The sequence below is a fragment of the Acanthaster planci genome, linkage group LG07 (assembly GCF_054643075.1).
Source record: "Acanthaster planci isolate LZ-2023a linkage group LG07, COTS_SCS, whole genome shotgun sequence".
Taxonomy (NCBI): Eukaryota; Metazoa; Echinodermata; class Asteroidea; order Valvatida; family Acanthasteridae; genus Acanthaster; species Acanthaster planci.
In genome coordinates this window covers 21,392,938-21,418,910 of record NC_141783.1, presented here as the reverse complement: position 1 = coordinate 21,418,910, position 25,973 = coordinate 21,392,938, and the positions used below count along the sequence as shown (strand labels likewise).

Genomic DNA, 25,973 nt, shown 5'->3' with positions numbered 1-25,973 from the left:
TAACATCCAAGTTGTTGGAATGATGTTTCAAAACATACACAGACAACATAATTACAGTGACCCTTCGCCAAGAAACCTTTTAAGTTGGAAAGCTTGCGATATCACCATGCAAAGATACAATCTCTTTTGTGAGTCTGTATGGTTCTGAAAAGAACCGTGAGGAACTCAACATTTCGGACAGTATGCTCTGTCCGTCGTCAGAAGCCTGAAGAGATGCTGACAGAGAGTGGGGCTTATAAGCTGACTGGGAGCACTGGAGTGTGACGGATCCTTCTGTGTAGTCAGGTAGAACTAGAATGCAGCTGGTGGATCCACCTGGGTACTGATGCATGTAAGTTGGTCATGGGCTGTGACGGGGAGGTTGCCTGGGTATAGGAAATCCATGGGCGGGGGGGGGCCTAGGGTATAGAGGACCCATCAGACCGGGAGGTGAGCAGGGGCTGCCAGATGTCGCTGATGGAGAAGCTGATGTCTTGAGGCACAGTGGGGTGTTTGGAGATTTCCAGGGCTTCTCTAATGCATCTTGGGTACCACTGTTCAATGCAAGAGATGAGGTGAGCTTCTTCCCAGTTGATGGTGTGGTCTTCGGCGTGGGAATGCTTGATAATGGCTGACTTCTCATAGTCCCCCTTCCTGCCATGGGCTTTGTGTTCCTTGATCCTGGTAGGGAGGTCCCTACCAGTCTCTCCAATGTACACTTTGCCACACTGGCAGGCGTCATCATCCGCCGAGCCTACAAGATCTGCGACCAAGAGCACCTACACAAGGAACTCCACCACATCTCCACGGCACTCCAATGCAACGGATATCAGCCCAAGCAGATCAAGACTCGAGACCCAAGATTAAGTCCCCCTCCCGGCCATAGGGTCCCCTATACCCAAAACCAACTAGATAAGGCCCCTAGTTCTGCCACTCTCCCCTTCCTAGGACGCACCTCCCACCACATCCAGCATATCCTGAGCAAGCACAACCTCAAGGTGTTCCATACAGCTCCCCTCAAGATCCATGAGATAGTGACTTCCCATAAGGACAGGCACGATCCACACGTCGATCAGGTGTGTACAAGATCCCCTGCCAGTGCGGCAAAGAGTTCATCAGAGAGACTGGTAGGGACCTCCCTACCAGGATCAAAGAACACAAAGCCCATGGCAGGAAGGGGGACTATGGGCCCATGGGTCTCCTATACCCAGGCAACCTTCCCCGCCACAGCCCATGACCATTGAACTGACATGCATCAGTACCCAGGTGGATCCACCAGCTGCATCCTTGTTCCATCTGACTACACAGAAGGATCCGTCACACTCCAGTGCTCCCAGTCAGCTTATAAGCCCCACTCTCTGTCGGCATCTCTTCAGTCTCCTGATGATGGACAGAGCATACTGTCTGAAATGTTGAGTTCCTCACAGTTCTTTTCAGAACCATACAGACTCACAAAAGAGATCGTATCCTTGCATGGTGCTACCTCAAGCTTTCCAACTTAGTTGTCTGTCACCATGAATAAGAAACCTTTTGCGACTTTAATCTGGTACCCTGAATTACCAGTATCTGATTGCATATAAACATGACAATTTTAATTGCCCAGACCAAAGACACTGTTGCTATACATGAACTCCATGGTTAGGGGCAAGCTTTTGCATAGTGACCACCATCTCTGGAATCGAAATGTCTAATCATTCGGTTGAGCGCCATGGTGAATTAGAATGAATTGAATTTATCCTTGTTATATAAAATTAACGGTCGAGTGGTCAAGAGAGGGTATATAAAGACTGGGTCTGGCCTGGTTGAGGCCTTCACGCTTGCACGCCACTGTGACCTCCATTCCAAAATTGCGTTGATTTTTTAGGATCTGTTCAACCTTGTTGTTTGCTAGCCTGACTGCAGCTGGTTCGCTTGGGTCAGGCATACGTTTTCTTTTTTCCCCTTGGGTTTTGATATCTGGCAACCAACAGTACAATGAGTTCATGCACTGTCAATTACATACAGTACGATTCTGTTACAATTGGGACTTATACTATCCTTAAATTATTAAAACCCTCCTTCAGTTTTAACAGTCAAAAACAGTCAAAAATGCCCTCCACTTGATTTCCCCCAGTACACAGACACATATGGGAAATTTGACTGATTTTGACTGATATGACAACTGTGTCAAGAATGTATCTTAGTTAAAGATTGTCAATAGATCTCGCTTTGTTAAAAGAATTAATATGGTGGTTGAGTGATCTGTAATAAAGAAATCCAGGTCACTGTGTCAAGCAACATTACCAAAATATTGTATGTGTTGAGTTCAGTGTACCGTGTTTAAAGGATAATTGGACAATTCAAATTGTTACATTCACATAAATTTACAGAACTCAGTGTACCAGATTTTATTCTGAATTTAACTTGCAAAAGGCTGATTTATGTCAATGTAGACTATTTTAATTTGTAAAAGCTTACGTTCTCCTGACTTCACGACTACTTGTTAAGTAATCCAACAGTCCATTGAGTACACTGCTCACGACAGTCACATCTTTACCACCTTCTCTAACCAGCAGTGGAATCACCTTCTGTGCTTGTACTGCCATCTCACCATTTAGTTTGGTCTTAAATGTGGTGTAGAAGACAGCACCTTTGGAGGTAGAACTTCGTCCACTAAAGAGTGCAGTCTTGTCAAGTAGGCAGGATACAAGCATTTTAGCCTGTGATAGATTCAGTAAAATAATTTTAATGGATAAGTTGCTGGCAAGTTTCAATCCCTTTGCTATATTTCCAGCTTAGAAGCAGCCATTTAAGATCTCAAGTGACCCATAAAGGGCTTCATATGAAGCAGCTCTAGGTGTAGCTACAGAATCTCATCACATACTTCAGATTCTAGTTAGTTTAACAATGATCTCTATGTTTCATTTACGTCCCTTTACGAAGTACGTCATGAGATTCTGTAAGACTTTTGCTACTTAAAAACTCGCCTATTTCATTAATTGCTTTATTTCATAATATTACTGTGAAGCGCATCGAGATGTGCTATGTGATGCGCTATATAAGAAATGTATTATTATTATTATTACTTCTTTGCTCAAAATTAAGGGTTGGAACACCTGTTGGTTCCTGTAAGTTTTTACTCGTTTCACTGGCCTTTTCATAATTGAAGGATCACTGCAGTGTGAATGCAAACCTTTAAAATGCACCTTTGTGTCTCGATTAACATCATTTACAATTTATGTTCTGCACGTTGACACAGTATTTGGCTAAATTTTTGCTTTTTATAGTAATAAGCGTATTATATTCATGACCAACACTAAGATGTTACATAACATTAGTTTGTACAGCAAAAACTGCTGGCTTTTTGTATTCTGTTAATCATTTTGCTTACACAATGGTGTAAACATTTCAAGCTTACTTGTTTTAACTAATTCTAGTGTATTGATTTATTAAATGATAACAATGCTAAGAAATCAAACAAATTCCAGAACCAACCTCAATCCCAAGCAGGAATGCCAAGTCAAGCAGACTTTCTGCTAGCTCTACAGACAATGGGGTCAAGTTAGCCTGCAGTAGTTTGCCGGCCTCGTCTGATGTAGTGAGAGAGTCAAACACAGTGATGAAAAGCTTCACCGCAAAAGAACTGCCACTTCCCTATACAAATTGAGTCAGTGGAAATGAACAGATAAAACATCATTAACTATATGTGGAAAGACCTACCACTGTCTTCTAGAAACGGAATGGATGGAAATAAACTCCCCCTCCCTAAACTTCTATTAGCTGCAGGGGGCATGAAATGGAACCTTCCTGTAGAAATGAAATAGACTGAAATGTATGGAGAAGACTCCATTAGCTTCTTTAAGTAAGAACTACCCAGTACCACCTCCTTGTCGAAATGGAATACCACATGATTAGAGAAGACTCCATTAGCTTAAAGTAAGAACTACCATCTCCTTGTTGAAATGGAATAAAACGTAATGATTAGACAAGACTTCATTAGCTTCACTAAGTAAGAACTACCCAGTACCATCTCCTTGTTGAAATGGAATGGAGAGTAATGATTAGACAAGACTCTGTTGGCTTCACTAAGTAAGAACTACCATCTCCTTGTTGAAATGGAATAAAACGTAATGATTAGACAAGACTTCATTAGCTTCACTAAGTAAGAACTACCACTTCCTTGTTGAAATGGAATACTTTAGATATACTAAACGAACTGAATGATCCCAACCCATTTCAAAAATACTTTTAAAAAAATAAGGTTTCTCGAAACTTGAGAATAGTTTACATCATGTTAGTTATTAAACTGAATTACTATTAAGATTTTTAAGGAAGGACAAAATTAAGATTGTGCTTTCTTTATCTAGCCAAATAATTAGTGGCTTTTGTATGACTGTATTACAATATACAAGAACTGTAGAACATGGCACACTCAATTGAAGCAGAATTAGTCAACGACCAAAGGTAGACAGGTAAACACAGAAGTGACGCTGCACCTTTAATAAATTCATACATGTATGTCTCTTTTAAGAAACTTTCTATGTGGGCTCCATGTACATATTTAAACAAGAAAGAGCAAAACCCTTTAGTCAAGCACATCTTCTTTGGCTGACCTTTGCATGCTTAACGTACATGTATGGTGCAGAACACCTAAAAGTAATTCCACAGTGTATATTGTCTTTCCATGGGAACTGAGTATGTGATAACAATGCAACAAAGCCTTGTTTACTTTACAGATGGAAGTACATGTATGTACATGTCCGAAAGAGTGTATTACTTGTGTTACTGATGAGGTCATTTTAATTCAAGGTCCATGGTTACTTTAATCAGTAATATCCAATCAGTAATATTCAAATCCAAGAAAGTGTGACATTCAACATTCAGGATGGCAATATTCATATTAAACTACATATGTCATATCATATAAAATAAGAGGTGATATTAAGAATTTATACATGGCCTGTTGTTGCTGCAGACAGTAAGTTTGCCTGATGTAGCTGCTCATAGCCCTTCACGAGGTGGATCAGTTTTCCATGGTCAGTGGTTAAGCCTTCATCTCTGCCGAACATGGATTGCAGGAGTTTTGTCAAGTCATGATGACTGCAGAAGAGAATCAAAATCTCTCTTTACAGAGCCCCAAAGTTAAGGTTGTATACATGGAAGACATTCAAATCATTAATTTGGGCGATTTACACTAGTGTGCCTCCACAAGTTTGCAGGGAATACGTTAACCCTTCTCAAACGCATATTGGGCTGACAGATTCGTACACTGTGATTGGCCAATGCATTGCAAACTCATGGAGGCGCACTATTGTGAAATGCCTGTATTGCCTGAGATGCAGATTTCTTTTTACCCAAATGTTTCAAACATCCTCCAGCCCTCAATTTTTTTGGGTTTTTGTCAGCCTCAGTACCTGCTTTTGGTGACACTTCTAGTGACAGCTTTGCTTAGATTGTTCCTTAAATTGGCTGGAAGACGGGTTGACATGAGTCTCAACAGCTTTCTAGTCTGCCAGAAAGAGTTATAAAACAATGACACGTGGATCAAACTATGAGGTGTACCCTTTGTCTACTTGTTACATTATGTTTTAAAACAAACCCTGGAGTAGCATAAATTGTACTGAAAAATACTGCCAAACTGGGCCATGTTAATTTTTAATCCAACTATAAGAACTGTATCTTCAGTAACAGGATTCTTTGTGTTTAACCACTTTGTGCCAGGGCATTTTTCAACGTTGATGATGCTGGGCCGGCATGACTATCATTTTTTCCGTTTTCAAAATCCTTCAACAATTCATCATTCCATTTAACAGCCGTTTATAGCCACACGGAGTAACCTTTAGGTACTACTCTAAGTTGACAGGTGACCTTCATTGACGCCCGAATATTTCAGCCAGGCCTGCAGCCTTGTAAACAGAGCCCAGATTGTGCGGTGTTATACAACTGTCTTTTGTTCACGAACCTGGCTCAGTGCACTGCTGACCTCTTTTCAATAGGGGCCAGATTAGCATGCAGCGTTGCTGTGTGGCTCATCGCTGCGGTGGTGAAGAGCTTTTGTCCCCGGTGGTAATCCGCTTGCTCTAAATGCCCCAAACCCTGGTATACGGTTTCGAAATAACGCTGGATTATCACCACTTTTGAGAGTGAAAAATGCCGGTAATGCCCAGCAGCCAGGTCTTTTGTTCGGAGTACGGTCTTTTGTTACAGGGCCCTGTTTCCTTTGTCCGAGTTCGGAGACCCCGGCCACACATATAAACCATAAGGCTCCAATTTCGGAGTCCCCGGCTGGTAGTGGTTAAAGCAGGCAAATCCTTGATGGGCATTTTGCAAATTCACTTTCATATCTAGAGGGAAAAAAGAGAATTCTTTTAAACCTTAAAATAAACGTAAAATCAACTATAACTCTGCAGAGACTAAATTTTACCGTTTTGGGTAAGTTGTTCATGATTTCCACGTCAGCCATATTGAATCCAACCACAGTTGGTTGGAGAATGCAAGTAACAACTAGATCAAACAAGCTATCTTGCCAAATGGACTTGGGAATAACCTGCAAATAAAAGAAGCAATAGAAATATTCTCATGGACCGATTAACAATTTCAGGACTGCAATTTTAAACTATCTTCTCTGGAATATGAAAAACATTTTCCAAAATGTCATTAACAAATTAATGTTAGCATGATGGTGATAAAACTGGGTGGATAGTATCACGTTTTGTATATATCTCAAGAGCATGTATTACTAGTTCGCAACAACAAGGTGCATGTCACATTTTGAAATTAATGTTTTCATAAATCTTTCTAGAGGAAATTTCACGATCCAAAAATTTGTTCTACCTTAGCAGCCTTTGATGTACATGTAAATACCGAAACAATACTTACCTTGACAGCGTCACTAGCATAGTTCTCTAAAAGCACAGTCAAGAAATCCCACAGTCTGACAATCACTGTGCACTTCTCTTGGTTATACTCCTCAGACTCTCTGGGAGTAAAGACTTGGTGAAAGGCAGAAGTCTTAGACCCACCATACTCAATACCACGAGCAGCTCCAGTAATGTCAAGGAGACTCAAGCTGGATAAGAAGTATTGAAGTGACTGGAAGAGAACTGAGGGTCTTCTTGCTGTAGCTTAAAGGACAGAAAAGGAAACTGGCGATAAAACAGTTAAGGACTTACAAGTGTTCAGGGGCTACATAAACCAAATGAAAGATCATTGTTTTGCTAGCCTCTTTGGCTGAAAAAGCACCTAAACTACATAACTCAATGGATGACAGGACTTCAAAAGTGGGCATTACTCCCTAACCATCCTGGTTAAATACCGGGTATTGACTTGATAGAAGCTTCGCTTGATCAATGACCGAAGTATTATCCCTCAAACACAAAACTGGGCACTACACCCTGACCATTGCTATTAAATACTTACATATGTATACAGTTGGTGATGACAGAAATTTCACTTCAGTGGCTAAGGTATAAATCCTCTAACCCAGAAATAGGTACTACGCCCCAACAATCATTGTTAAATAAGCACCTGTACATGTACATACAACTGGTGGTGACAGAAGCTTCTCTTCATCTTATTATCCCTCAACCAAGAAATGGGCCCCACTCCCCAACCATCTTTGTTAAATACTCACCTGTATATACGGTTGATTGTGACAGAACTTCCCTTCATCTAATTATCCCTCATCCAAGAAGTGGGCCCTACTCCCCAACCATCTTTGTTAAATACTCACCTGTATATACGGTTGATTGTGACAGAACTTCCCTTGATCTAATTATCCCTTCACCCAAGAAATGGGCCCCACTCCCCAACCATCTTTGTTAAATACTCACCTGTATATATGGTTGATTGTGACAGAACTTCCCTTCATCTTATTATCCCTCAACCAAGAAATGGGCCCCACTCCCAAACCATCTTTGTTAAATACTCACCTGTATATACGGTTGATTGTGACAGAACTTCCCTTGATCTAATTATCCCTCAACCAAGAAATGGGCCCCACTCCCAAACCATCTTTGTTAAATACTCACCTGTATATACGGTTGATTGTGACAGAACTTCCCTTCATCTAATTATCCCTCAACCAAGAAATGGGCCCCACTCCCAAACCATCTTTGTTAAATACTCACCTGTATATACGGTTGATTGTGACAGAACCTCTCTTCCTCTAATTATCCCTTCACCCAAGAAATGGGCCCTACTCCCACAATACTTGTTAAATATTCAAATGTTTATACGGTTGATGGTGACAGAGCTTCCCTTCATCTAATTATCCCTCCACCCAAGAAATGAGCCCTACTCCCCAACCACTCCTGTTAATTACTCACCTGTATATACAACTGATGGTGACAGAAGCTTCCCTTCATCTAATTATCCCTCCACCCAAGAAATTAGCCCTACTCCCCAACCATTCTTGTTAATTACTCACCTGTATATACAACTGATGGTGACTGAAGCTTCTCTTTACCTAATTATCCCTCCAACCAAGAAATGAGCCCTACTCCCCAACCATTCTTGTTAAATACTCACCTGTATATACAACTGATGGTGACAGAAGTTTCTCTCCAAAGACCCATGTGTAACAGTCCAGAGCTGCCAGAAGATGGTCAAACCAAGAACAAGCAAGTTTGACAGAGAAAGGCTGACCCATGGTAGACAGGGTGGGATATTTGCTGATACCACTACGGCTTGCTGCTTTCACTCCACCACCTTCAAATCTGAAATAGGACACAAGCAAGAACTGAGGTAAAGAAACAATGCCCCGACTGCAAGTATACACGCTTGAAATGTGGGGATGTTAAAAACAGGCAGCAATCCTTCTGCCTAGACTGTAGGCCTGATCTTACTAGCATTTGAGGCTTCTCAGACTCTTGGTTACCATGTTCTTGTGATAAGTCACATCCCTACAGTCTGAGTGACTACAGGAAATACATGTAAACATGAACTCATCTCACATTATAAGACATCACACATGAGCTCATCAAGGAAAGGACTTTTGTTTGATAAATGGTTTGTCTCTGGCATGAATCAAGAAACAAAATGCAATTTTTCAGACAACACTTCTTGTCAAATGTAAAACAAATGCCACTCTCACTACAAGAAATTCATTGAAACTGTGAACATTCTCAAGACACAATCTCTACTAGAAGTAACAGGACTTTACCTAGATACAAAATAGTCTGGCCCTTTTTCTTTCAGCGTGTTCTGCATCCATGTCTGCGGTGTATTGTGACCTGAATAAAATATTTGAAATCTTCTTAAAACAAGGAAATTTGGCTATTTCAGTTTTACACTTGTTTTTCTTAAAATGTTTTTGCCAGTACTGATGTAAATACTTTACTTATGCTTCAAAGACTATACAACAAATTTTTTCCCATATACAAGAACTCTATCAACAAAAATGGGTAGCACTTATAGACTGACTGAACAACATAAATACTGCAGGAGCTTTCATAGAAACAGTGTATTTCATCAGAAAAAATGAGTAGGGGCACCTACAAGTATGGTGCCAATTTTAGTACTGTTTGACAGCAGTGTACAAACAAATGCTAGAGATGTGGGGATTAATTCTTACAGAGTGAAAAAAGCTACTGTCTCTATTAAGTCCCTAATTTAAAGATTTGAAAAATACTACACAAAAACATGCCACAAGTTGTCCCGTCTCTCATGTTCCGGTACATATTCCGGTACCTGGCAGTAGAGGAGTAATCTTGTAGATAAGTATCATGCACTGATGTCTGCATTCTGTTTGGGCACGCCCACATTGACGAAGCAACCAGATAACAAGCATGCTGAGTGTAGGACAAACACCTGCAGGAAACTCCCTGTAATGGGAGACGTAGCTTGATTAGGGACAGATGTCTTAACGGGAAGTATACAGTATATGCAACGTCCAGATAAATACATGAAAAGTTCAGATGCAAAAACAGATAAATTCAAATTGGTCATTGTTTGTAAAAGATGGCTTTTGTTGTTGCTTTCTGGGTCAGACCTATCAATTCTAAGTGGGGTGCTTCTGAATCTATACACGTCAAGTGAACAGAGGACAAAATTTAAAAATCTATATTTATTCAAAACATTGAAAACATGTTTTTTTATTCTATTTGTTGGCCTAAAAAACCAGACAAATCCAGGGAGCAGTTTTTTACAATCCAAAATTGGTTTGAAAGTGCATAAACAAGTTAAAAATGGCAAGCATTAAGATGGTTATTAAAGATTAATCAATCTACAGAGTTGGATCAACAATCACATTGGTGGATGGGGGGGCTGAGGGGGGCTATAGTCCCCCTCACAAATTGCTAAAAAAAGAAAAAAAAAAGAAAAGAAAAAAAAAGGAGAAAACGGAGGGGAGTGCCATAGCCGTAGTAAGTTATTTTTTATATGAATAATTTGGTTTCTTTGTCTTTTCTCTTTTTTAAAATTTATTATTGAAATTTTTACTTTAGCCCCCCCTTAAAAAATTCTGCATTCGCCTATGAATCATGTGTACGACTGGATTGTCTTGGCTTAGATTCTCAACTAGCCAACATTGAAATTGTATCCTCCTTTTTGGATTATACACTTCGGAAATAAGGATGTCGATCATACATTGCACAAAAACGCTACCCATGCTAGGACTTTGCTGGGCACTTAAATAAAAAAAATTCATATTAAATCAATCCAGGTATTGACTAGTGCATTGTTCAGACCTCAGTTGTTCTACAGACAGGAGGAATGGATGGGAATCACTGACTTCAGGATTTGCAGGTCAAGACTCTGTTGCAATCCATTCACGCATGTCAAACAAGAACAACATGTTTGGCCTATACTGTCATCAAAAATGTTATGCTGTACTTTGCTGTGCGCGGGTATGTGGAGGGAGGATAAATTGGTGCCTTGTTACTGAATGAAAAGCACAAGGGAACAATCATGAATCAATCTTGCTGGAGAGGAACGTGACACGAAGGAGGGGAATCATTGTTTGTAAATTTTAACAAAGTCATCAATGTTAGATTGGGGTCATAAGTTTAGTCACACTAATCGTATTTTGAAAGTTAAACATTAAGCAGCAAAACTATCAGTCTATACCCCATTTGAAACATTACAAAGACAGTGGAAAAGATTCAATACTTTGTTCAAATCCCAGTACTGAATCTAATAGATCAGTTTGATTATATTTCACTGGATTGGCAAAGTTTGTTTCAAGCAGTATAAAAACGGAACATATAGTTTGCTTGCTACAAGAGAAACAAGTTGCTTTAGACCTAAAGAAGATCAAATTAATACAGCTTTGACCTTCTTGGCGAATATTATTAAAATCCTTAAAATATGATAAAACCTTGTACTCAGTGCTTTTACAGTGATGAAAACATCACATGGCCATCACTAAAACCCAATGACCATCAAGCTGAAAATGACTGATTACATTTTGAGTCTCAGCAAGCAAACTATCATTCTGAGTCTGACATTGACTGCTCAGTCCTCATCACTGCTCTCCTCAAGGTCCTGTTTACCAATGTCATGCTGACCCACATCAGCGAAGGCATCATTTATAGAAGTCGCGGACAGTGTCGGGAGCACCAATCTCATCAATCAGTTTGAGGACGTCATGTTTCTTGGCAGGCTTCACGCATTTGACCATGGGAGTGACAACTGGCTTGAATTGTCCCCACTTCCTGCCCATCTTGAGAATAGCATGCTCACAGAAGTCACTGCCATACACCTGCTTGAAGCCGACTTGATCCGAATCAATGCATAGGACCTTGGCGTCACACATCTTGAAGGATCGCTTGGACTTGCAATGGGCTGTTGCTGCTGCCTTGAAATCATGACACTTCCACTCTGTACCATACACATGTACATTATCATGTTTGGCTAGAATGGCAACGTAATCATCAGGAAGGAGAACCGTAATCTGTTTCCTGCTTGATCGTCCCAAAGACCCGATCTGCTGGCAGAAAACTGAAGCCACCATTTTACTGTCCTTGCGGTTCTGGCTTTCTCGCCAGATGTAAAGATGAGTGTCATCTTTTCCCTGTGGATTTCCTCGGCTGCGGTGATGAACCCGACCAAAAACAGAGGTAGAGCTGCCGCGAATAGAAGGTTTGTCAGATTGGGGACTTTGGCAGTACCAGATTCTTCATAATGTCAAAACAAATGGCAATGTTTGACAACCGATCTTTCTTAAAACCTGAAACAATAAAATGAAAGGACTAATAAGAAAAAAGGACAGGTTGAGTTGTATCATAAAAATACAATAACATGTGTGCCATCATTCCATTTGCAGTCTAATACCCACCATAGATATAATTCAGAAATATTTGATGGGGCCCTCACCCAAACGTGCAAGATGCAGCAAGGGAAAGGGTCCCCCCAATTTTTTTCAGAAGTACTGAAGCCCTGAAAAGCATCATAACATTGTCCACTGGTGTACAATCATCGATTTTGACCAGCCTCCCCTCCCAGTATTTAATTATACACAGGGCAAGTTTCCAGAGGAAAAACAGTCAACAAATCAGCATGGCCATGGATGTGCGAGTTCCCTTTCAAAATGTTTCAACCCCCCAATAAAAATGACCTTGCTATGCCATTGACTGCAGTCATTTATACTACTGAAATGTTTAATATAATTACATTTAGTATGAGATTTGTGCCCAAGGGTATTATACTGGATACTGATGTATAACATACATGTACTTACCGAAAATGCTCAGGAATAAGGCCTTGCACAATGGCACTTTCTCCTTGTTTACAGTCAAACTTCCCTACATGTAGCTTTCCTCTTGTGAACATCATCTACCTTCCATCGCCTCCGCACACATTTATTGATATCCATGTAAGAAAGCAGGGTGGTATCCTGTTTAACTTTGTCTACAGTCGCGTAAAGCTGATTATGTGCATAGGTCAGATCTTCATTGAAGAGGGAAGCTGCCATGCACACATTACGTGCAATATGTGCATTATGTGCACAGGAAATGCATTTTTTTTTGAGCGGGTAGAATTCCATGGATTGTTCCTCTTTTTACGCCCAACTGGTGAAATGACCACTGCCTCATCCATATCATCAAAGTCCTCCATTATATGGCCGCTATCATGAATCACCCGACTAATTTATGGTGCGCTGATTTGATGAATGGAGTCATTGGCTTTTGCGAAAAAAGTAGACTAGTGCATGTCGGTTTCCTAAATCAAACACAGAATTCCAATGCATTTTACGTAGGACATGTCGGCATTTGCAACAGAACAGATTTAATGATCAGATAGAGGGCGCCACACACTATACAATGGTCGTCATGGTTTGTTTTCGGAAAGAATGGTGTTTGTCAGTTTATGCGCATGAACTCTTCACATGTAGCATAGTTAGAGACAGATGAATGTCTGCAAAAACCCCCTGGAATAAGAGATGACACCAACCTACGTGTATCGGTAGGATTTTTCAGCAATACCTTTATTTTCATGTGTAAGAGTACATGTGTGTACCATAGGTTACTTTTCTGTGATGAACTTTGCCACATTTAGACATCTGCATGAAGTGGGCAGGTACATAATATATGGGAAACATTACAATGTACAACAATGGCTATATGGATGAATGTACTTGAATAAATACTTGCCTGCATGTATCTAAACAAATAGAACATTTTCATTTGTAGTCAGCTTGCACACAATTACATGTAAAAAATTAATGTTTGATTGACAATTTGATACAGTATGGGAAAGGATTAACATAGTTACAATGAAAATTTGCAGGAGGTTCAATGGTTAAGGATAAAAGAAGACTGAAATGTGAAGGATTATTATTTTATCCAGAAACAGATACTTTAATAAGTAAAACATTTGCAAGACTGTCCCCTAAAAAGACAGAAGAACTTTTTAATATTCACACAACTAAAATAAAATACATGTAATTGGTAACATTTGGATAATGAAAAAGACTACAGAACAGTAGAGAACTGGAATCCAGTGGACACTATGGACACAACTGGAAGGCCTGGACTCTGCAGATGACCTGGCACTATTGTACCACAGCCATAAAAAAATGTAAGAAGAGATATCAACACTGGTTGACAACTCCTCACAGGTTAGTCTTAACATCCAAAGGGGGAAAACAAAAATCCTGAACGTTAACAGTACCAGCACCGAACCAGTGGCACTCAACGGGCACCCACTGGAGAAAGTTGAGTCTTCCACCTATCCGGGAAGCATCACTGACAGGTTGGGTGGCACTGAAGCAGATGTTAAGGCAAGGACTGGCAAATGAAAGCAACATTAGCATTCATCCAGCTCAAAAACATCTGGAATTCCAAAGAAATATTCCAGCAAACGAAAAATCAAGCTTTTTCACTCAAATGTGAAGTCTGTGCTGTTTTACGGTGCTGAGACATGCAGGATGACAAAAAAAACCATAAACAAGGTCTAGATATTCATCAACAGTTGCCTGAGATGAATCCTCAAAATCTACTGGCCAGGAAAGATCAGCAACACTGACTTATGGAAGAGAACGCAACAATTGCGAGCACAAAAGAAAATAGGGAAAAAAAGAAGAGCTTGGATTGGGCACACACTGAGAAAACCAGTATCAAGTACTGCCAGACAGGTCCTGATGTGAAATCCCCAAAGAGAGAGGAAAAAGAGCCAAGGTGAGAAACACCTGGTGATGGGAACTCCGGTCAGATACCACAAAGATGGGTCTCACATGGAGACAGATGGAGGTGAAAGCACAAAAATGAGGGCTTTGGAGGACTCTTGTGGGCAGCCTACACTCAAGAAGGGGTAATGGGCATAACTAATCAACTAACCTTGTAATACGCAAAGGAGAGTTTTGTGACTCCTACCTTGGAATTCGTCGGATCTTACTCTCTTTGTTCAGCATATCTGCCTTGACTCTGATGATTCTTTCAAGATGATTCAAGACTTCCACACCGTGCAGTTGAGTTCCTACATTTGAAAGTAAATATGATAAAAATTTCACGAAATCTGTGATTTGATTTGACTCTGAAATATTTGCAACAATCTCCACCCTTAAAAAATACCAAAATAAGTATATTAAAGTATCAATGTAAAGTGATTTTGTACGTTTCCCTCTGTTATTATTTACATTGTAGAAAATAAGATATTTACCTCAATTCCCAAAATACAAGGAAATGATATAGAATGATGATTTATTCATTCAATGAACCTTTATTTATACAATTTCTCCTCGATGGAACATAAAACCCAATGTCAATGAACAATAGCTAGGCTGTAATATCTCCAACTTGGCATATAGATTTCAGGTACTTTGAAATCACTGTTAAGCATAACAGGTCTTAATGTAGTATGAAGCTTACCAAGTGATTTGTCATCGTGGTGAGCCAACGCCAAGCTGTTCACGAAAGTAACCAGGATTTCACAGACAAACTGATCAATCAAAGAATCTTCCTCACTACAAATGAAAAATTAATAACTTGATATTATGATTCACATGACAATGACTCATATCAAGTCAATATTATTATGTTGTGATTTCATGGGTGTGGCTCAAGAAATATTTGAAACAAATTCCACTTCAGGAACACATTTAGTCTGCAGGTTATGCACTGCTAGCATCTCCATAGTGTCTCAGAGGCTGTTTTTGTTATTCAAATTTAGTTTCAAAGAATGCACAAAAGGTTTACCAGAGTCTATCCCAGTGATACCAAAGTTTTGACCTCTGAGGATGCATAAACCTCTATTAAAAGGACCTTATATTGTTCCTCTGACCCAATACATAAACACCGTCACAAACATTCTTTGTCATTTTCTGCCACATTTTCTTTCCCTAATTTAAAGATCGCTGACACTTTCTGACAACATTCATTTTAGCATATTGAAACTATTTGCATTGCAATCACACCCTTCTGTTTCATTACACTATTTCCTTCATCATTTTATCACTATGGTACAATTAGTGGAAATTGATGCTGTTATTTGGAAAGAGTTCTATACATAGATATCACCCGACACTGTGCACAAACCCTTTGCAACTGGTCTGACTAGATTCTAAGTATTTTTAAGCAAACATTTAAATATTTCCCTGCTAAATTTGAAATTTTTGGACGTTGATCCTTTTTGATGGCTGACATGTCAGGGAACAATTACTGATGTATACCATGTATACCATGTATACCTTCTTATTATTAGGACCTTGGCGTGACCATGCCATTGTATCTCCGTGATGAATAATGAAATGAAAATAATACAGTTCTGCTCTTTGTTACTTACCGAAATACCGTGTATATATGGTTGAAAGTCAGCGCAGCACCAAGTCTCTTGAAACTGCTTGGATGTAATGCCATGCTATACAGACGCTTCAGAAGGGACTTTGTATTAATGGGGCTCTTTTCTTGTTGCTAGAAAAATTGGTAAACCATTATTTTTCAAGATGTATTTTTTGTGTTGGGGAGATGTTAATTTATATAACAGGTCTTGTCCTTACCCAACGTATATTAATAAGCACTGTATGCTCAGTGATTGTCCGAGAGCTTGCGAAAAACCTCACAAGCTTACTTGGCTGGGAATCGAACCCACGACCTCCTGCTTACTAGTGCAGATGTCTCAACCACTCGACCACCGAGCTTGCTGGGGTCGGCTGGCCGGTCCCAGTCAAGTGAAGCAGCGGGTACCGCGAACTATATTCAAGATGTATTTTTGCGCTGGGGAGATGTTAATTTATACATGTATAATGGGTGTTGCCCTTACCCCCAGCAAGCTCGGTGGTCGGGTGGTTAAGACATCTGCACTAGTAGATAGGAGGTTGTGGGTTCGAGTCCCACCTGAATAAGCTCTTGAGGTTTTTTCGCAAGCTCTCGGACAAGCACTGAGCATACAGTGCTTATTAATATACGTTGGGTAAGGGCAAAACCCGTTATATACATTATTTTTCAGTTCAAATCCAGTTTAATTGTGGAACAGATCTTTTGCATAGGGCAATCTGCATATAAAAAATTCAGCAACACTGAAGAATATGGAGCAATTTCAACAAAAAAAGACCTGCAAAAAATAATTTCTCATTACTTCCTTCTTACTGCATAATGGAAAATGGGACTCTTTGATTTGACATGCAATTTACGCAACCAGAACAAAAATATCAACCTCGGATTTCATTTTGTACTGGCATCTAACAACATCTTATCTTACTTTCTTTGATGTTTGCTTGATAGACCACTTCAGGAATTCTTTCAGACAACGAGCTGAGAAATCCCTTAGTGAGGTGTCAGTTGGATGAATGACACCATCTAACATGGCATTTAGTAGTGCTGTAGTCTCTTCACTTTCAAACTTCTTGTTACCAGTAAACCAGTGAATCAACTGCATGACAAGAGGTTCAAAGAGTTGCCTAGCAACTTGCTCCACATCACAAGAAAGACGGAAGAGGGCAGGAAAGACACGACGATACAAATGCTGCATGGGACTCTGGAAGTATATTGGGAATGCCAAAAAAACCGAAATTATAAATCAATTGTAGAGTATTAGACGTCCACTGCTTTTGATTTTGTTCACAAATTAAGATATCAAGTTCAACGTTGTAGAATGTTGCAAGAATGGACATTCAACTGCAGGGTACTAAATTATTACTATGGAATTCCAACATGGATAGATTAAGGTTGTTCCTAGAGATAGACTGCATCAGATCAAAATGTACATAATGTGTGTTTTGTTTCATGTAGTGCTCCTTTAATATTGAAAAGCACAACAGTTTACAACTTCTGACAGTTAAATAATTGTGGCAGAACTCCTTTTCCGATGACATGGGATTGCTTAGAGGCAAGGTGAGGGATGCTGCGGACAAGGCCAATTGCAGGAAGGCCATAGGGAAAAAGTTGGCCAATTGCATAAAAGACTGAATGGCCTTAAAATGGAAAACACATGATGAAACAATACCCACGATCAGAAAGAAATGTTACTCTTTGCTCCAGACGACAAAGAGAAGAACATGTTCAAGTTATTGGTGTTGCATGTATTCGTAGTATATGGAATTGCCAGCAAGAAAAGCATGGAATGTGATGGAAATTATTGCAGCTGGCCTCACAAAATGTTTGACACATATCTATTGCCAAATATTTTCCACTGTTTTCATTCCTAAGATATTTTTGCGAGTTCTTGTATTTCAGGTTCGTTTGTTTTACGCTCGTTTTCGTGACCCACCATGAACTGATGTGGTTTACCACACTTTGTACTATTTATGCAACAAGTTTTATTTATCTTTTTCATTCGACAGTGAAGTAGGAAAATGCCCCTCATAAACAATTTGCTTTCTCTTCTTATGGTATTTGTTTGGCGCACCTAATTTCAAAGTTTTATTCTCTAGGTGAAAGCATGTTTTCAGGGACATACCGTAAAAAGTTGAGTGGTGCTCCATGTGTCAGACTGATAATTTTGATACAAAATCAAATTAATATGTTTCTGAACTGATGCGTTACTGAATTTCGATCCACTATGTTGATTTGAAAGACTCCTCTGAATTTCTTTCATTTACATTATAAAAATTGTATATAATTTCAAGTTAATTTACGTACAATTTGAAATTTAAAGAAATTTTGTTTAAATTTTGTTTTGTTTGTTTTTAGCTTGTTTGTCTCAGTTCATGACAGAACTCACTTGTTTTCGAAAACTACCGGTATGTGACAAACGCTCACCTTTGCTTGTCTCTGTTCTGGCTGTTGTGTTCCTTTTCCAAGCATAAAAAGAACCAGGGTATGTAATGACTCGCACGCAGCTACCTGCAGTTTTTTTTTTAAGTGTGAAGAAGTTTTTAAACTGTTAGCAATGACAAGAAACTACAGCATTTGTTGGCCACAGTGATGTAGGTTAAGTTTCAATACACAACGGACAAATATAATAAACCTTGCAGTATTCAAATGACAAAGTATGCTGAATACACTGTAACAAACTTTGAAAGAATCCATTCAAACAAGAATACGAAAAACCAACAAAATGGAGCATCCAAGTCCGGAAGAAGTATTGTGACAAAATTCTAGCAATACCTACTTTTGTCTGTCGATCACCTGATGTCAAAGCAAGTTCAACAACCCTTGGCAGATATCGATCTGAAAATTTAGATATAAAACGACAAATTTTAGCAATGCAAAAGTGCGGTTTTAGTAACAACTTTATGTGCAGGTAAAATCTCCCACCTCATCAAGCAGAGGAAAACTCTGAGATTTAAAAAACTTCTAAGACATTAGAAAAAATAGCACACACAAACACATTAGCTCTGTCAGGATATACCCCCTGATTTTCAAGTACTGAGATCAAAGACGGACTTTAATTTGACAGTCATCTTTCCTGGTATATGTTGATTCTCAAATGTATATTAATCCCTAAGAGTGAAGATTTGTTTGACCTTGTTATAGTCCTCTCATCATAACAAAGTTGCAGGGACCAGAAAAATTACTTTGTTGTAACCAGGATTTTGTTATAAAAAAATGGAAAAATAAAGAAAAGCATACGAATTTAAGAAGTCTGGATTCCTGAAATCTGTTTGTGTAACTGAATGTTGTTATAATATTGTTCTTTACGACAAGAGTTGACTGCATATGGTTATTAAACACATTGCTCTTGACATCTTGCACAAGAGTACTAAGCAACAAGTAGCACTTTTCAAATCACATCTGTCTCACCCAGGTCAATGTTTGGCTTCATGTCAACAAATGGAACAGCAAATTGTAATCTTGGTTGGGTGTCCCAAGCTACGGCCACTTTGGCAATCTCTTCAGCACTTGTCTCTAGAAGGTATGCATTAGTCTGACCACCAAGTGATCCCAAAAGGAAGTGATCCCAAAAGGTGCAGGATACGAAGCTGAACACTGCGTAAGGGTGAGTCTTGGGTCTGTAAAAACATATATTCGAACAGGTTAAGAAAATCTAAAAATCATTTGTTTTATTTTCTCTCAAAAATTAGAGATTCATCAGTAAGGTAAACTGATCAGTTAATTATTTCTCTCAACTGCAACTTTCAGTTTACATGAGAATACGCTGTATTTCGTTCTTATTACTTCACCAGAGTACTTCATCGTTTCATATAGGCTACATGCACATAGGTATTGATGCACAGAGTCCCATGCTCTTTTTTATTCCCATTTTAATAGGGCTGGAGGTAGAGGCTTCAATTAAGATTGATTATTTATGCTTGTGTGTTCATTAGTCTGCACCATCACCCCTACTTGTAACTTCATTGAAGGGTTCATTGAGGAGTGGTGGTGTGGATAATGAATCTCCAGTGGGCCCGATGGACAATGGAGGGGACTGTGTAGTGCACCTCTGAACAGTCAACACAACCCACAGAGTTCCTGCACCTAAGGACATTTAAATTCCATGACTTGGGGAGGCATCTTTTTGATAGCTGAATTTTGATAAATGGAGTTTGTACATCCACAATTGTCCTTTGCTGAATTGTGTATGTACTGTTCTTTTTGGTTTTAACATGCACAGTTTTTAGGCTTGGGTTCAGCTCAGGTGTGAGGAAAGTAATCCACCAAACTCTAATTTCATTGTTTCATGTATTTTCTTTAAATTGACTTTTGTTCAAATCTATTTATCCTCATAAATTTTTATTTGCTTGGTTCTTACAGTCTGCAGAGGCTGATTTATTTCATTCATTCAATCTGTTATATCCATTCATTGTGAGGTTTTAGAATTCAAACTATAAGGCACTTACAATAATGTTTGGTCATCTAAAATCCTGTTCAATTGTCAATTTTTTATTACATAATTTAAATCACATTCCTTGCATGCAGGTTCTCCCCTGTTAATTATTTAGCCTGGCTAGGAAGTGGTGATTAAAATGCCATCTGTTTTAATGTGTTACTACAAAGAAGTTGGCTATAATCTGCTTGCCCTGAAGAAGGTACTCAGTTACCGAAAGCTTGGCAATCACATATTCCAGAGCACTGATTTTATATTATACGTGTATTCTTGTCTATATTCTGATCACGGTGCTACGCAGCCCTTCTACATTTCTTAGAAGTTTTCTTTGCTTTTTTATTTGTCATTTTGGCATGTTTGATTGGAATCTTTTCACTTCACTGACAATTGACCCTCTTTGGTGTCAATGTTACGATACGTTCAAGAATTGCATTTATTTCATTTCTGTACCTGTCCAGTGGTGCTGGCACCCTTAATCAATTTGGCTGGAAGCTTTCTTTTACCAGCACGTCCAGAACTAGACGCACTTGCCATTGTCACTGTCTGAACAACGTCTGCTGCATCAGAACCTTGTAAGAATAATATGATATTGAGTCATTAAAAGTGACAAAAACAAACATAAAACTCAAAACAAACAACTATCAGAACACTCATTAAAGCCAACAATCACAACCTAGCCATAACTGCTCACATATGCTCCCCGGGAACACAATTTGTATGGCTATAAACCATAAAGAAGCGCAATGCTTCTTTCAACATATTCAGTCCCATTCCTAGTTTTACATCAATTTTTAGAAATATATATCACCTGCTTTACAACAGCGATAATGGGATGGTGTCCGCGCAGTACATAATTAACCCCACCCTCCCCCACACAAAAAAAAATAATCAGTAATATATTACTATCCTGAAACAAGTGAATTTTTAGAAAAAACCTTGGAGTCAGTGATGGAGGAGAGTGTTAATATTTGAAGGGAGTTTGTTCCAAAGATGTGAGCCCACATGAGAAAATGATTAATCACACAAGAATTGCAGATTTTGGGGGAAATAAGCAGGGAAGTATTGGATGATCCTAATTGCCTGAAGGGTTGTTAATCAGCTGATAAATCAACATTAAACGTGGGAGCAGAACCACCAAGGACATGAATAAAAAGCAATAGTATTTAGTGAAGATGGTATAGAATTGGTGAAAAATGAACCCTTAACGAAGTCATGCAGAGTGACAACATGATTAGACTCTGAAATGGAAGAGTCAATGAGAAACTAACAACATGATCAGACATTGACATGGAAGAGTCACAGAGAAACTGACAACATGATCAGACATTGACATGGAAGAGTCACAGAGAAACTGACAACATGATCAGACTCTGACATGGAAGACTCACAGAGAAACTGACAACATGATCAGACATTGACATGGAAGAGTCAATGAGAAACTGACAACATGATCAGACATTGACATGGAAGAGTCAATGAGAAACTGACAACATGATCAGACATTGACATGGAAGAGTCAATGAGAAACTGACAACATGATCAGACATTGACATGGAAGAGTCAATGAGAAACTGACAATATGATCAGACTCTGACATGGAAGAGTCAATGAGAAACTGACAACATGATCAGACATTGACATGGAAGAGTCAATGAGAAACTGACAACATGATCAGACATTGACATGGAAGAGTCAATGAGAAACTGACAACATGATCAGACATTGACATGGAAGAGTCATAGAGAAACTGACAACATGATCAGACTCTGACATGGAAGAGTCAATGAGAAACTGACAACATGATCGGACATTGACATGGAAGAGTCAATGAGAAACTGACAACATGATCGGACATTGACATGGAAGAGTCAATGAGAAACTGACAACATGATCGGACATTGACATGGAAGAGTCAATGAGAAACTGACAACATGATCGGACATTGACATGGAAGAGTCACAGAGAAACTGACAACATGATCAGACATTGACATGGAAGAGTCACAGAGAAACTGACAACATGATCAGACTCTGACATGGAAGAGTCACAGAGAAACTGACAACATGATCAGACATTGACATGGAAGAGTCAATGAGAAACTGACAACATGATCAGACATTGACATGGAAGAGTCACAGAGAAACTGACAACATGATCAGACATTGACATGGAAGAGTCACAGAGAAACTGACAACATGATCAGACATTGACATGGAAGAGTCAATGAGAAACTGACAACATGATCAGACATTGACATGGAAGAGTCAATGAGAAACTGACAACATGATCGGACATTGACATGGAAGAGTCACAGAGAAACTGACACAATGATCAGACATTGACATGGAAGAGTTACAGAGAAACTGACACAATGATCAGACATTGACATGGAAGAGTCAATGAGAAACTGACAACATGATCGGACATTGACATGGAAGAGTCACAGAGAAACTGACAACATGATCAGACATTGACATGGAAGAGTCACAGAGAAACTGACAACATGATCGGACATTGACATGGAAGAGTCAATGAGAAACTGACAACATGATCGGACATTGACATGGAAGAGTCACAGAGAAACTGACAACATGATCAGACATTGACATGGAAGGGTCAGAGAAACTAACAATAGAATCACTTATGTGATCTGGGACATTTGGAGTTTGGTGAGTTATGCTGGAGAGCCAACAAAATCAGTTTAGATTCAGTGGTGTTGAGATTTAGTTAGAACTTATCCACTTACTGAAATCAACACATGCTTCCAATTTCCCATGGGAACATGTGGCATTTCCCTGTTTTGGCTCAAATGACATGTACTTTCAAACATCATCCGAATAGCACTGACACCTGATACCACGACACTGCAAAACTGTTTTTTATTTTAATGGTCTGTCATAATGAACCTTTTCTTATTTGGTCTGTGTCTATTAATTTCATGTCATTAGATATTTCTGTATCTTCTAATCTACTTTCTTATTTTAAGTACCATATCTTATGATTATTTTGTACATTCTTTTTAATTTATATTTCAATGCTAACTGAAGGAATGTGGAATCAGCCTCAGGCTTCAAAACTCTCTTTTCTTAAATAAAAAACCATTACAAATAAACAACAAACCATTAATGATATAGGTCACGACTGGAAACTTAAATGGGTAATAAGGCAATTCTTACATTTACCTTGAGTGATAGTACCTCTAAGGTACCCATCAAGAAGAGGTAGAATTACTTTCAGATGTGGCTGGAGGGAGTCAGGTAGTAAATGCAGCATCCATCTTTCTAAGGCTTCTAGACCTGTCTCAGCCAAGGGTAGATAGCTAAGTCCAAGTTGAAATGTCATCTGAAAGAAATGGCATTCCGGCAATTGTTTAGTATTCTTCCCAGAAAAACAGGGCAATCAAAAGTGTACACTGTTGCCTGACAAGCCTACTTCATATTGCTGAGTTATTATTACAAGTTTTTCTGTGTATTGGATAATACAGGGGTACACAAGAGACCATCTCAAAACTCGTCTGGGACAAGTTGCGGGTGGCAACACTGACTTCACCCACAAGAAGCCCTGCATTTGTCCTGGACGAGTGAATGGCTGGTTTACATTTGGCCTCATTGCACACAATAGGTGGCCCCATATAAGTTGTGATACTACAGAAGACTACTTGTGACTACTACCAGTACAGAAGACACACAGCGTGCTCTTGAGTGAGCACTCAAGGGCACTTGAGCTTTGCTCAAAATGTCAGTAGGACATCATGTAAACAAACTAATTGCATCATTGCAAGAAGATTGCAGACACGATGGTTATGAATCCCGCAACATAACCTTAGCAATGTCTGCAACCTGTCTGCAACTTATCCCGAAAGAATTTTGAGATGACTCCTGAGGATACTTTTAAATAGCCAAGTAGTTAAGTTGCCAAGATTTAACTACTGGCACACATGAAGACGACCTACATGCATACATCCTTGGCGTGTACTTGAGGTCCATTGATCAATCTTATTAATAACTGTTCCTACATATAACAGCCATACTACCGTACTTGCAATGCAGGCACAAGGTGAGCCACCTCAGCTTGTACTATCTCATGGGGTAGAGACAGCACAAGAAGCAAACAAGATGCCAGCAAGTCATCTTTGTATTGCTTCAGACGAACCAAGACCTCTTTGGAGAACTTTGCGAAGAGGGTGAAGCAGATGCAGCGATCAGAAGCTGAGACGCAAGATGAACTAGAGGAGAAATTGAGATCTATATCCATGGAATCTTCTTGGCTGCTAAGGTCTGATGGCTTGATACACTGAGGGAATGTAAAAGATATCATTTCAAACCATCCACAGAATTTCAAAAAGACCTTTGGTAACCCTTTCTTAACTGTTACCATTACCAGCTTCTAGCTTCATGCGTAATAAGTACAGTAGATCACACACACCCATGCAGAAGCAAAAGTTAAAGCAAAGAAACAAAAAAAAAATTATAACTTGTAAAATTTACATTTGTATTTTGGAAGACATTAAAACATTATAAAATAACAAGTCCTTGTGAGCTTCAGCAACTGATGTTATATAAGTAATAAGTACTGCAAGTACCTTAAAGAACTGGATTTGGGTGCAGATATTCATGCAGACAGTCAGCAGCTTGTAAAAACCACTGACCAATGGCAATCGACAGGACAAGAGAATAACCTCATGGCCGAAACGATAGACCCACTGTTTGAACAAAGCTGGCTGATTGGCTGGGAGGAGGTCTCTATGGACATAAGCATTACATCAGCTTTAATACAGTACCCCTGGGTTATGACTCAGAATGTCACAGAGAATTATCAGAACTAGTCATGTGTAAAATGAATGGTTAAGAAATATAGAAACAAAACAACATGAACAGGGACTTAATGGAATGGTGAAGAGCACAATGTCTGAGTTCTAGAGCATTCTAGTCAAAATCCAAGTTTACTTACCTACAAAAGTCAACCAGATTGACAAAAATCTGGAAATCCTTTGGCTTAGTGGCATGCAAACCATGTAGAGGGTCTGATGAGGCATCTTCTGTGGAATCTGAATCTACAGCCACCTGCAAATGATCATTTAGGGAGGTGCTATGTTATGTACATGTACAGCAATTCAAACTCTTGTTGCCAAGATCTGCTATAATTAGTGGCAGTGCATTAAAATCATCTACAGGGACCGATGAAAATGTCTTAAAACTTTAAACAAGGGCTGCCAAAGAATGTTATCTACATTAATCCCTGTGTGAATAAATCTTAATAAAATAGATCTCAATGCACTGAGAGCATGCATAACCAACATGCAAGGCATTTTATACAGAAACTAGATGACAACCTGTGACAGACTATTGTGGCGAAACAGTCTGTGGACTGAC

At 39.2% G+C, this 25,973-nt stretch overlaps 3 protein-coding genes across 7 annotated transcripts in view; all 3 read right to left on the bottom strand.

The window, feature by feature from the left end:
- Window positions 1-19,741, bottom strand: part of LOC110990345 (DNA-dependent protein kinase catalytic subunit-like) — a 70,078-nt gene extending 50,337 nt beyond the window's left edge. For 2 of the 5 annotated variants that reach the window (XM_087139065.1, XM_087139066.1), the window contains exons 1-16: window positions 19,578-19,741; window positions 18,946-19,004; window positions 18,594-18,677; window positions 17,095-17,370; window positions 16,180-16,307; window positions 15,267-15,361; window positions 14,772-14,874; window positions 9,649-9,782; window positions 9,122-9,191; window positions 8,488-8,675; window positions 6,838-7,082; window positions 6,383-6,505; window positions 5,373-5,467; window positions 4,914-5,058; window positions 3,454-3,612; window positions 2,437-2,678 (exon numbers count right to left, since the gene is read on the bottom strand). In XM_087139065.1, coding sequence (XP_086995191.1) covers window positions 2,437-2,678; window positions 3,454-3,612; window positions 4,914-5,058; window positions 5,373-5,467; window positions 6,383-6,505; window positions 6,838-7,082; window positions 8,488-8,675; window positions 9,122-9,191; window positions 9,649-9,782; window positions 14,772-14,874; window positions 15,267-15,361; window positions 16,180-16,307; window positions 17,095-17,370; window positions 18,594-18,677; window positions 18,946-19,004; window positions 19,578-19,599 — 2,168 coding nt within the window. In that variant the 5' untranslated portion in view covers window positions 19,600-19,741. Of the gene's footprint in view, window positions 1-2,436; window positions 2,679-3,453; window positions 3,613-4,913; window positions 5,059-5,372; window positions 5,468-6,382; window positions 6,506-6,837; window positions 7,083-8,487; window positions 8,676-9,121; window positions 9,192-9,648; window positions 9,783-11,450; window positions 11,590-14,771; window positions 14,875-15,266; window positions 15,362-16,179; window positions 16,308-17,094; window positions 17,371-18,593; window positions 18,678-18,945; window positions 19,005-19,577 lie in introns of those variants that run through there. The other 3 variants (XM_087139067.1, XM_087139068.1, XM_087139069.1) reach the window with 3 other exon arrangements.
- Window positions 11,483-14,764, bottom strand: LOC147798701 (uncharacterized). The gene is made up of 2 exons (XM_087139086.1): window positions 12,638-14,764; window positions 11,483-12,023 (listed from the first exon to the last, which is right to left on the bottom strand). Exons 1-2 carry the CDS (start codon window positions 12,730-12,732, stop codon window positions 11,483-11,485), a joined length of 636 nt encoding a protein of 211 aa, XP_086995212.1. The 5' UTR covers window positions 12,733-14,764.
- Window positions 19,697-25,973, bottom strand: part of LOC110990343 (DNA-dependent protein kinase catalytic subunit-like) — a 36,851-nt gene continuing 30,574 nt past the window's right edge. Inside the window, exons 16-21 of the mRNA XM_087139287.1 lie at window positions 25,552-25,664; window positions 25,184-25,343; window positions 24,640-24,894; window positions 23,784-23,943; window positions 21,052-21,170; window positions 19,697-19,786 (exon numbers count right to left, since the gene is read on the bottom strand). Of these exons, the coding sequence (XP_086995413.1) occupies window positions 19,697-19,786; window positions 21,052-21,170; window positions 23,784-23,943; window positions 24,640-24,894; window positions 25,184-25,343; window positions 25,552-25,664 (897 nt within the window). The remainder of the gene's footprint in view (window positions 19,787-21,051; window positions 21,171-23,783; window positions 23,944-24,639; window positions 24,895-25,183; window positions 25,344-25,551; window positions 25,665-25,973) is intronic.

Coding starts and splice junctions, on each gene's coding strand:
- LOC147798701 (XM_087139086.1), bottom strand. CDS start 12,732: ATGATGTTCACAAGAGGAAAGCTACATGTAGGGAAGTTTGACTGTAAA. Junction 12,024..12,637: donor CTTATTCCTGAGCATTTTCG/GTAAGTACATGT, acceptor TATTCGCGGCAG/CTCTACCTCTGTTTTTGGTC.